General features: G+C 42.9%; 1 protein-coding gene across 6 annotated transcripts in view; it reads left to right on the forward strand.

The window, feature by feature from the left end:
- LOC119978229 (liprin-alpha-2-like) overlaps nt 1-12,868 on the forward strand; it is a 768,706-nt gene that overhangs the window by 697,640 nt on the left and 58,198 nt on the right. For all 6 annotated transcript variants that reach the window (XM_038819687.1, XM_038819682.1, XM_038819685.1 and 3 more), the window contains 4 exons: nt 4,314-4,328; nt 5,261-5,354; nt 10,107-10,188; nt 11,754-11,954. In XM_038819687.1, coding sequence (XP_038675615.1) covers nt 4,314-4,328; nt 5,261-5,354; nt 10,107-10,188; nt 11,754-11,954 — 392 coding nt within the window. The remainder of the gene's footprint in view (nt 1-4,313; nt 4,329-5,260; nt 5,355-10,106; nt 10,189-11,753; nt 11,955-12,868) is intronic.

Raw genomic sequence — 12,868 nt, forward strand, 5'->3', positions numbered from 1 at the left:
CGGTTTGCAGGATTGAGGGAGCTGGAAGCGAAGTATGGGTTGGAGCAGGGAGAAATATTTAGATACATGCAGGTTTGGGATTTTGCCAGGAAGGAGATACAGAGCTTCCCGGAGGAGCCGGCCTCCACATTGGGTGGTGGGGGAGGGGTCGACATGGGAGTGTATGGAGGTGGCTTCATGCAAGGGCACCAGTCTGGGGGCATTGGTAACTGCGCCTTGCCTTTCCTGCCGGCACGGTACTTCACCAGCCCTGTGGTGGTGGCGACCCTGAGAGTCTGGGGGCAATGGAGGAGACACGTGGGAGCAGAGGGAGCATCGGTCTGGTCCCTTATCTGTAACAATCACCCGTTTGCTCCGGGAAGTATAGATGGGGGGGTTCCAGATATGGCGGAGAGCAGAGATTGAGAGGATGGTGGACATATTTATAGAGGGGAGCTTTCCGAGTATGAAGGCTCTGGAGGAGAAGTTTGGGTTGGCGAGGGGAAACAAATTCAGGTATCTGCAAGTGCGGGACTTCCTACGTAAACAGGTGTCAACCTTCCCGCTCCTACCGCTATGAGGGATTCAGGACAGGGCAGTGTCTAGAGGGTGGGGAGGAGAAGGGAGCGTCTCTGACATTTACAAGGAACTTATGGGGTCAGAGGAGATGCAGACCGAGGAGCTGAAGCGCAAGTGGGAGGAGGAGCTGTGAGGAGAGATAGAGGATGGTCTATGGGCGGACGCGTTGAGTAGAGTCAATGCGTCCGCAACATGTGTCAGGCTCAGCCTGATACAATTTAAGGTCATTCATCGGGCTCACATGACAGTGGCTCGGATGAGCAGATTCTTTGGGGTGGAAGACAGGTGTGCAAAATGTGCGGGAGGACCAGTGAACCATGTCCACATGTTCTGGACATGTCCGAAACTCAGGGGATTTTGGCAGGGGTTTGCATATGTCATGTCCACGGTGTTAAAAACAAGGGTGGCACTAAGTCCAGAGGTGGCAATTTTCGGGATGTCGGAGGACCCGGGAATCCAGGAGGAGAAAGAGGCAGACATTCTGGCCTTTGCTTCCCTGGTAGCCCGGAGACGGATACTATTAGCTTGGAGGGACTCAAAGCTCCGAAGTCGGAGACCTGGCTATCGGACATGGCTACCTTTCTCTGTTTGGAGAAAATCAAGTTCGCCTTTAGAGGGTCACTGTTAGGGTTCGCCCGGAGGTGGCAACTGTTCGTTGACTTCTTCGCGGAAAATTAATCGTCAGCAGAATGGTGGGGCGGGGGGGGGGGTTAGTTTAGCTTAGAGTAGGGGTTAATAAAGGTGGGACCTGGAAGGAAGGGAGCCGGCTTTTGCACTATTTAAGAAATATATATTTTTATTCTCCTTTTTCACATTTTCTCCCGAATTTATACCCACCAACAATAAACAATAATCAGCAACAGATATGTCAATCCCCATAACAATAACAACGATCCCATTCTCCCACCACCCCCAAACATCAGCCCACATGTTTATATAAACACATGACAAAAAGGAATCTGGGATTATCCATAGTCATCCTTAATATACACAGGCACCCCCCCCCCCCCCCAAACTAATGTTTCGACGTTATCCAGTTCTTGAAAGTGCATAATACATAATGCCCATGACTTGTAGAACCCCTCCGAGCTTCCCCTCAGTTCAAACTTAACCTTCTCAAGGGTCAAGTATTCCAACAGATCCCCCTGCCACGCCAGGGCACAGGGTGGAGAGGCTGCTCTCCATCCCAACAGCATCCGCCTTACGGGCGATCAACGAGGCGAAGGCTATGATATCTGCCACCGCACCTGTTTCCAACCCTGGCCAGTCCTACACCCCGAATATGGCCTCCCGGGGACCTGGGACCAGTTTCACGTGCACCACCTTGGACATTACCCTAAAACCTCCTTCCAATATTCCTCTAGCTTTGGACAGGACAAAAACATGTGAACGTGATTCTTCGAGCCCCCCCCCGCAACGCTCACACACATCTTCTACTCCTTCAAAGAATCGGCTCATCCTTGCCCTCGTGAGGTGTTCTCTGTATACCACCTTCAGCTGTATCAGCCCCAACCTCGCACATGAGGTGAAGGCATTTACTCTCCGGAGCACCTCACACCAGACCCCCTCCTCTATAACCTCTCCCAACTCTTCCTCCCACTTTGCTTTGATCCCTTCTAGTGGTGCCTTATCCTCTTCCAAAATAGCTCCATGCACCGCTGACACTACCCCCTTCTCCAGTCCCCTTGTCGTCAACACCTCCTGCAGCAATGTGGAGGCCGGCTCCTCCGGGAAGCTCTGTATCTCCTTCCTGGCAAAATCCCAAACCTACATGTATCTAAACATTTCTCCCTGCTCCAACCCATACTTCGCTTCCAGCTCCCTCAATCCTGCAAACCGACCCCCAAGAAACAAACCTTTTAGCATCTTAATCCCCTTCTCTTCCCATTTCCAAAAACTTCCATCCCACTTCCCCGGCTCAAATCTGTGGTTTTCCCCGAATCGGCATTTCCCTTGACCCTGCCCTCAGCCCGAAGTATTGGCGGAATTGCCTCCAGGTTTTCAATGAATCTATTATTACCGGACTCCGAGTATTTCCCCGGAGCTATCGGGAGCGGCGCTGTTGTTAGTGCTTTCAGTCCCGACCCCCTGCACAAACACTCCTCCATTCTGACCCACTGGGAATCAAACCCTCTGACCCAGCCCCGCACCTTCTCCACATTCGCCGCCCAGTAGTAGTACATCAGGTTCGGGAGACCCATACCCATTGCCTGCCTTCCCCTCTGCAGCAGCACCTTTCTCACTCTGGCCACCTTCCCTCCCCATATGAAGGAGGTAATAGCTTTTGCACTATGTTTATAGTTTCATGTACATTGTTTATTTTGTTGTTGTTACAATACCAAAAATGCCTCAATAAAATGTTTATAATAAAAAAAAAACCCTGTTTCTTGTACAAGATTATCCTAGTCTCTCTGAACATCAACATTTAGAAGTTTTATGTCACTTAAAAAATTATATTCTTGCTACCAAATCGAATAGGCTCACATTTCCTCGCATTATATCCACCACTTCGTTGCCCACTCACTTAACATGTCCGTAACCCGGAACCAGTCCATCAAGCGAAACTGCGTCCCCTCCATTGGCTGAGTCTACACCTCCCGCTGCCTTGAGAAGGCGGGCAACATGATCAAGACCCCTCCCAGCCAGGTTATTTTCTCTTCTAACCTCTTTCATCGGACAGGAGGCACAAAAATCTGAGAACGCACACTAACAGGTTCAAAAACAGCTTCTTCCCCGCTGTTACCAGTCTCCTGAATGGCCCACTTATGGACCGAATTAATCTCATCACACTTCTTCACTGAATAGTACTACACTCCCTTTGCTTCATCCGATGCCTGTGGCTATATTGCATTGAAATATATTGCATTGCATTGTATATTTATGTATGTCCTACGTTTTTTCATGTGTGGAACAATTTGCTTGGACGACACGCAGAACAACACTTTTCACTGTACCTCTATAAATGTGACAATAAATAAAATTAAATTCAAATTCATATCTCGTTGCAACCTCTGCGTGTGCTCCTCACAGCTTACATTCCCACCGAGATCCATATCACTTGAACACCTTCTTTGACACAAATATGTCAATCTCAGTTTTGAAATATTCAACTGATGTCTGCAATGGGATTTTGTTCTGATCATTTTCCAAATCCTGTGCCTTCTGTCTCTCTTTGATAAGCTGGTGTGCTACCCATCTTAGATTGTGATTCTAAGTGGCACAGGCAGGCAAAATCTCCGGTTAATTTTTTTGTGTGCTGAATTAACTGATTTCAGCTCAGATGATGGTAGGGAGTTAGAATTGGTTATTGTATTGTTTTGCTAAGTTAGGAATCGGCGAATGTTACCAGGCTTCCCATTCCTGATCACTGTTCAGTGTTCTCCATTGGAAAATATACAGATGTGGACATGAAAGGATACAATTGCATCAAACTGTGGTGTCTTTCACAGTTTAATAGACCTGTATTCCTCACTGTCGTGACTTATACTTGGGGATGGTACTCATTAATAATGCATAGCATTTAATAGAAAGAGCATGGAAAGGGAATCGTAGGAGATATTGTGATGAGGAAAATGATTCTGCCAATGGTACCGTGACCTGTAGGTTTCTCCAATCATCGTGCTGGACCTCGAGTGCACCACGCATTATATTTGTATGCATGAGTAAAATTGTATCACATTTAAAAGAATGGTTAAGAATTAAGCTGTATATATTGCAAATGGGTAAAACTGGACTGTTTTCTTCTTTCTTCATAGGATATGGATACTTTGGTAAGTAAGAACAATATAAATGGCCTTCTCTGTGCTTTCAATATTTTCTGTTCTTATTAACAATTTAAATGAGACAGCCTGTGCATGAGCTTGATGGGAGAGTAGGGGTTTTAATTTGTTAAATGATATATTTGAACTTTGTTTGGTAATGATTGAAGGTGATGAAATAGGATAGCACGAATATAACTTACCATTTACTGCCGCTGTTAAAACGCTTGTTTTGACAATCGGAAGGAGGATGTTTATTTCCCGAGCACTCCAACGTAACGAGAAAGAGGCCAGTCTTACTCGATGGGAAAATTCTCTTGTCACGTGTTTTCCAGTCAACCTGACGAGAGTTGTTTTCTTTTGGTTACTTTCTTTTTGGATCATAGAAGATTTAGTCTCCCTTTTTTTAGGTCTCTCCCCATGCATACACTGTCTATCACACTATATAACATAAATCTTTGAAGAAAAGCAGCCTGCCTGCTGACAAACCTCTTCCAATGACACTCCTGAGCCTTCTCGCAGATATGTAAGAATGACATGGGTTTTGCTAATTTGCCCTGAAAATTCAATCTTAATTTCTGACCTTCATTCAGCACTGTGCACTGACAGTGTGCCTGAGAGAGAATGTGCCACCGTGAGAGTTGCGAGTGTAAATCCCTATCCTATTGGCAAGGTATGGGGCATCAACATCATCTACCACTGCAGTCTGGTTACTTTTGTAACATCAATAGGCTAAACTAGGGTGCTCTTTCCTAGGGCCGGTGCAAGCTCAATGGGCCGAATAGCCTCCTGCACTGTAGGGATTCTATAACCATATCTCCAGTTTGTGTTTTATTCTGTCAGTTGATGTCTGAATCAGGCTTTCATTTTTTAGCTATTGAACTTGGATTAAAGTGAGAACAAGATCGATGGTTTCTTCAGTGTCCTTTTATTGTTTTAACTAGGTGGCATGTTGGACGCAGAAATGGGCATCCAGGACAACCTTACTCTTGGCAAACTTGGAACACAAGCGGAGAGGGACCGAAGGCTAAAGAAAAAGTAAGTTTTAAATCATTTTAAAGAAGTGTGAGAATCCTAGTCATTTCCAAGACTCGATTATTTATTTTCAATGAGCCCAGAGGAAAACCTGCACTCAAACATATACCCTCTTCCGTTACCCATCTGCATCACACACAACTGACTATCCTGCAGTAGGTAGCCGCCAGGCTCTACGGTTGCCTGTCTGTACTATGACGCAAGAGTTCTCAGTGCTTCTGTTACCTGGTGTCACGATTGTATCAGTTTTCCTTCGTAGTCTGGTATTTGGGATCTGCCTATGCCTCTTTATAGCCTGTTGACATGGGTCTGCCAGTTCTCCACAACATAATTCCTGCAGTCTTGCCATCTTCATGCCCCCTCATGTCATATGCTCTGATCCTTTACTGTTCTCTTTCTTGTCAGTGTAACCTAGGCATGGACTGTGACAAACCAACCAAGACTAAGGGGCCCATCGCTAATGGAATCCTGATTGTAACATGTCTTCCACTGTGTAGATTATAGTGAAGGATCTTGCATCTCCCATTTTCAGTAATTATTTTTTTAAGTGTTTAATTTATGGATCTTGAATGAGTCAGCAAATTAAGGTTCTTGTAGTTTTTACTGCTTCTCATGTTCCATTTTTAAAATAGAATATAAATAGCAAATAACCTCGGCAGAAAAGAAAACTACGTGTTAGAATTTCTAATACAAATGTGGTTTGTTATTGGCTCAAACCTGCAGGGAGGCACTGTAACACAGTGGTTAGCAGTGTTGCTTCATAGCGCCAAGGACCCGGGTTAGATTCCCGGCTTGGGTCACTGTCTGTGCGGAGTCTGCTCGTTCTCCCCTTGTCTGCGTGGCTTTCCTCTGGCTGGTCCGGTTTCCTCCCACAAGTCGCAAAAGACGTGCTTGTTAGGTGAATTGGATATTCTGAAATCTCCCTCAGTGTACCCGGACAGGTGTCGTAGTGTGGCAACTGGGGGTTTTTCACAGTAACTTCATTGCAGTGTTAATGTAAGCCTTCTTGTAACACTAATACAAATTATTCTTATTAGGTGAACAACTATCATTGAGCAGTCACACCCAACAGTAATTTCCTTAATTCTGCCTGTGTGGCCTGGTGTGTGGTTTATTTATAGGATCATTGAGGCAGCCTCTTGAGTACCTGTGATCAATGTGTGTGACTGAGAAAAATATAGTCCATTGAACTTCGCTTAAAAGCATTGAACAGAATCAGAGAAATTCTGATGTTTTAATATTTAGCTCCATTCCAACCATAAGGCTCATTTGCTGTCATAACTTTTCTTGATTTTTACACCAGTATTGTTTGTTAATAGCAGCTGGTAGCATGTATGTTAATATGTTGATTTTCCTCATTCCTTCATTCATTCTCTTTATTCCTTCATTCATTCCATCCACTTACCAACAGTCCTGGGTAAGTTCTGTTCAGAGTACAACTGTTTAGCACTAAATCGCTGGCTTTGAAAGCAGGCCAGCAGCACGGTTCGATTCCCGTAACAGCCTCCCCGAACAGGCGCCGGAATGTGGCGACTAGGGGCTTTTCACAGTAACTTCATTTGAAACCTACTCGTGACAATAAGCGATTCTCATTTCATTTCATTCAGATAAGGTGCGTTTTTTCTTTCTCTTGCTCTTGGCTTCTGATTGTTGATTTTATGGAAGTGTGATTCTATTAATAACAAGCTGGCCAACAATTTTTCTGACGGATTGCACTGTGCGCTGGAAATCAAAACCCGGGTCTCGTTGGGTGAATCTCGTCGAATTAGTGCAAGTTCTTCACTCTTTGCTTTGTTTATGGCTGACTAAATGCAGTGAGTTTCTTCATCCTCTCTGAGGGCTGCTCTGCATCTTTCCTTGCCGGTATTATTCCCTGCCAGAGAACATGGATCAGAGCAACTTTCTTTCAAGCCTGCTTCCTCTGTTTTCAAGTGCTTACCCTCCACTCAATATCTTTCCACAGGGACATTATACGAATTGGGATTTTGCAGTTGTTGCTGTTGTTCTAATATCCTAAATGCTAAATATCTCTTGAGAAAATGAACCATTTTATTAGGTCCCTGGGAATGAGGCTCGTAGAAAACTATAACCGTATATTAATGTGTACCCTGAGAAAGGGCCATGAGAAAGGAATATGAATGAGTCAGCCCATGGGTTACAATTGATAATCTAAAGAAAGATTTGTTTGGGTTTTGGGATCTGTGACAGTTGAAGTCCTTCAGCCTGAACCAGTGACTGTGCAGAGCTCATTTGTTAGTGTGCCATATTTTTATTTATTGGATTGTATTGAAGCAGCATCCATATCTATTATGCTACATGCCGGGCCAAAGCCTGTTTGTTACACTTATTTAATCTTAATGGGTTAGGTGTCCGAATTGACTTTGACATTACTGAATGCTGTCCTCAATGTCTTTTCCCCCCCGCCCTGGATAAAATGCTAAATGAATATGTCTGAGACCAGAATACATTCACAGAGTAAAATTATTCCAGCCTTCATCCCTGGAAGTCACCAATGTTAAAACTTAATAAAAGTGCAGAAGGCCAATCAATATTTGATAAGAGAAACAAAGGCCTGACATGTCAAGTGGAAGCCTTTGTCTTGAAAGCGTATCCCAATTCCAGTATGAATCAGCTCCAAGTAAGGAAGGTCTGTTGACTTGACCTTTAGCGTACCAGCTTTCCAAAGCTATTTTCATCTCGCAGAACTGGCCGTTCCATGTATTCTAATCTATGTTAATGTTATATTAGTCCCGTGGTTTGGTTTTTGAAAACAGAATTACAGCCTATCCTCAGTGCTGAGCAGGGTACCCTCTTAACGCTTGCTTGACTTTCGACTTGAGGAAGTGTTTGGATTATAGTATTGATGTTTTGTGCTAAAATGTACTTCCCTTTGAACCTAAAATGTATTTTCAAGAAAGAGAACATCATCAAAACATTGATTAGAGGAACCTGTGACTTGTGTAGCCTATATAAGGCTTTCAGAATCACACTGCTGAAACCTCCTCAAATTTTAAATCCTCCACCTGCAGTGTTGAGACAGTTTGAACCAGCAGGCTGCCAAAACCTGACTGCACAGTGCTTGAAATCCATTTACATACAAAATATAACTTGTGCAGGAAGCACTGCCTCTGACACCTTTCTGACGCAGTTGAATTTTTTAACTTGTTATCGTGCACACCAGTGATGATGGATTCAAGTAAAATCCTGTACTTTTACTTGATGTCTCAGGAATTGAGTTTAATCTCCAGTCTCTACTGCAGTGGAATTTTCCTAAATGTTCCATCTTTTTTTTCCCCCCAATTCTTAAATTTGTCACATAACAAAGATTCCTCTTTGTAATACAGAAAAGAAAGAATACAATTTAAGATTAAATGTTTGTTTATTGGACTGATGTGTACCTTAAAAACAATACTGACCTGAATCAACATCTGGTCTTTCATTTTCCTTGTAGCTTCAATAAGAAGTAACATTTCACATGTTAACACCATGGGTCTTTATTTGGAGTTGATGGTTAAACCATGAACACAAAGAGAATACTAAGATTAAGTCGCTGGTTGTCAGTTTAGTTCTCGAGATGTGGCCCATTATTTATAAATGGGAATACCATGTTCATTCCACCCTTTCTTGCTTGTGCCACAGCAAACTGTTGCCATGCCCCAATCAACCCACAGACTGGCCAAATGTTAAAGGAAATGCTTTGGAATAGGGCTAGGTAAAAGGACAGGTTTAGTGACCTGAGACACAAGATGGAGTGAAAGATGAAGAGACAACTTGTTACGAGCCAGGACTTTGGGGTTCCTGGCTTTTGAAAGGATAACGCAAAAAAATAAAATTCCTCCCTTTTGAGATGTTAGCTTTTCGTGGCTCAAGTTTTTCAGTGAGCAATGTAGAAAGGCATTAAGCAATCACGTCACTGACAGCTGACCAGAATAGGTTGATCAACTTTTGAGCGAAGGCCTCTTGCTATTGGATGTCGTTTACCGCATGGCACCCTCTTTTGGAGATCTATAAGCAGTGCAGGTAACAGTGTGTGGCTCTTCAATCGATCATGTTGAATCGATCATGTTGACGGATCCTCACTGAGGCACGCGGAGTCCAAACTAGGAAGCATAAAGCAGGACATATGAATTAGATTTAAAAGACATAATTAAATGAAATAAATATGAGGAAATACAAATTGGATTAAGGGAGGGAGATATGAGACACAAACAGTTTTTTAAAAAGTGCATTTTAAAAAAAATCTCCAACCCAATTTATTTTCAGAAAAGATGAAAAGTGCCTTTTCGGAAGGCACTTAAACAATTATGTTTTTCAGGGCGAGAGAGGCCGTTCACTAATTATCACATAGTACATTATCAATAACCCCTGGATCATTTGGCTTAAAACGTGCAGCCGTTATTATGGAATTCATGGGTATTTATCCAGACTAGTGCAGTCATTTCAATGCCGAGTCGCATTCTTGAGAGAGAGCTGCAACAATATGCCCAGCGGAAGATCAGAGAATCCTGACAGCAACTTCCAGAATTCTTTGTTTAATTATAAATGTATGTATACCAGAAGTTTCTCTTGTATTTGCTTCATAATAATGGAGAGAGCCGACAGACTTGCTATTACTGTCACAGCAAGGTCCAGAAGGTTGTTACCTTTGACGCTGCTTCAGAGATTTCCATATTTATTGAAGCCTGCAAATTAGCGTTTTGTGAGGCATTAAAGAAGGAACATGATAAACCCATGTTCAATATAATTGTTTTCCAGGCATGAGCTGCTGGAGGATGCTCGGAGGAAAGGAATGCCATTTGCGCAATGGGATGGATCAACAGTAGTATCGTGGCTAGAGGTAAATTCCTAGAATTGTCCAACATGGTATTATGACAGTCCGACCATTAAAATTGGGAATGCAGATATATTGCAGCTTCATATTTATTACCAAATCTCAACCTCGACTCAAATTCACTCTAAACTGTAGAGCAATTTGTTGGATAGATTTTTAGATAATTAGAAATGCCATTTTCTTTCTTGGATTTCACTTTCCAGTTAAGAATGTGACCAGTGACCTGAAATATACATTTAATTCAAGAAGCCATGAGACCACATAAAAATTGTTCAATCTCATATTGAAATCCATCACCTTTGGTCCCCACCACAAACTCCATTCCCGTGCCAATGACTCCATTCCCATCTCCAGTGACTGTCTCAGACTGAGTCGTACTGATTACAAGCTCCACATTCTCCTTGATCCTGTGTCCTTTTCATCTTTAAAAATTACCTCTTTAACATCACCCATCTCCTCTCCATCTCAGCCCACCCAGTTCTGAAATCATCAAGTATAATGTTATCACTTCCAGACTCGATTGCATAGATGCCATTTAGGTCGTCCATCTTTCGCTCCCCATAAATTGCAGCTTGTATTAAACTCTGCACTGCATCCTGCACAAGGTCCTGCTCACCGATTGCCTCTAATCTCTTTGACCTACAATGTCTCAAATTAATCCATGTCCGTAAATCCCATGATTTCAGCTTTATTGCGCCCCTGCATTGGCAGTGCCTTTCCCCAACTCAGTTCCAAACTCTGGAATTCCTCCAATCTAAATGTCTCCAAGTATCCATCTTCTTGTATTCTTTTAAGAACCGTCCTTTTAATTTACTCCCATCCCCATCTGATCTGTTCCTCGGGATGCACATGCAAAATTTGCAAAGCAATGTTTTTCTATCTCAAAGATGCCTTGGAAATACACAATGTTGTCATTTTTGAATTCCCTTTTGTTTGTCCACCGCAGCAAGTACCCCATTTTTTTTAACATGGCTTTCTCAGGCTCAAAAAGCTTGCTACGTGTTATCGTAGAGATGAAGTCTACAGTTAAAAGCATTTGCTGAGCCTTTTGTTAATTTTCAGACATAGAATAGACAGGGAAACTGGATGTGATTTTTGGATAGATAATGTAACACCCAAGCCATGTGCTCGTGTGTTTCGACATTGTTTAAGTGAGTGTTTGCAAGAAATCAGAAATGCAGGCTGGAAATGGTGAACTTCCTATCTGAGAAGATTATTCCTTCATTTTTTCTACTATCTGCGGGCCAGATGAACCCTCTGGACCTTAAGTACAGCAAAGGGGGTTGTCAGACTGTAGCTCCATGCTGAACAGAATTGCCTGGACAAAAAACCCTGTGGCATGTGTTGCCCTGGCTGTCCAACTTCAGGTTATGTATATTTATTGCAGTCATTAATATAAAAGACCTGTACCAATGCCAGCAAAGGGTAATCTCTCCTCTTACCCAAACATTAATTGTAATTTAGGTTTTCACTACAGTCAGGCAGCAACAAAATAGAGCAGGAGGAAAGCTGTCCAGCATGTATAGTAGAAAGTAATGTTGATTTTCCATCTTTTCTGTCACATGAAACAGCTGTGGGTGGGAATGCCCGCCTGGTACGTCGCTGCCTGTCGAGCCAACGTGAAGAGTGGCGCCATCATGTCCGCCTTGTCTGACACAGAGATACAGAGGGAGATTGGAATCAGTAACCCACTTCATCGATTGAAGCTCCGACTGGCAATACAGGAGATGGTGTCATTAACAAGTCCATCAGCACCACCAACATCAAGAACGGTAGGGGAATGGCATTAATTTGTGTTTTGGAAATATTAGTTCAAACGCTTGGAAAGATTGCGAACCAGGGTGAATTTAAAAATCTCCATATCTGAATGGGCAAGGTGGATTCTTATTGAAAATATTCTGTGCTAGCAGAAGGAGGAAGAACAACAGCTGGATGCTTTAATCAGATTAGGTTTTCCAATTGCTGATTAGAGGTTGATGAATACAATTGTTGGCTCTCCAAATGCCATAATTATAAATCTGGAGATGCCAGTCATTATTGGAATTGTTACTTGAACAATTGAAGTGGGAGAGAGTTATGATGACCTGCACCTGTTTATTTTTGATATATACATGGGAGAGCTGAATTGGAAAGCTTGTACTGAGAAAGCGATGTTGAGACAAGGAGAAGTTGATTGATCAACCTTGTGCATAAAGTGAAGGTAAATGTAAGGCGAACATATAAAATCACGCATTTCCATTGTTCGGGGTAGATTCAAGAATTTTATCATGTAGAATTTGTAAATAATCTTTGTTAGTTTCACAAGTAGGCTTACATTAACACTTCAACGAAGTACAGTGAAAATCCCCTCGTCGCCACACTCCGGTGCCTGTTCGGTCAGAATCTCCAATTCACCTAACAAGCACGTCTTTCGGGACTTTGTGGGAGGAAACTGGAGCACCTGAAGGAAACCCACGCAGTCACGGGGTGACTATGTCAGATATAACAAAATTGATAGTCATAATAGGGGGATAAACAGTAAATGAAATGAAAATCGCTTATTGTCATAAGTAGGCTTCAATGAAGTTACTAATGAGACAACTGATTCTGATATATTATCACATGAGATAACTGAAGATTTAAAGACACTTTTAATGGACACACATCATTGCCCTGATTTCCGCGACAGGCAGGTAGCTTGAGGTGA

Source organism: Scyliorhinus canicula, chromosome 15, assembly GCF_902713615.1.
Source record: "Scyliorhinus canicula chromosome 15, sScyCan1.1, whole genome shotgun sequence".
Taxonomy (NCBI): Eukaryota; Metazoa; Chordata; class Chondrichthyes; order Carcharhiniformes; family Scyliorhinidae; genus Scyliorhinus; species Scyliorhinus canicula.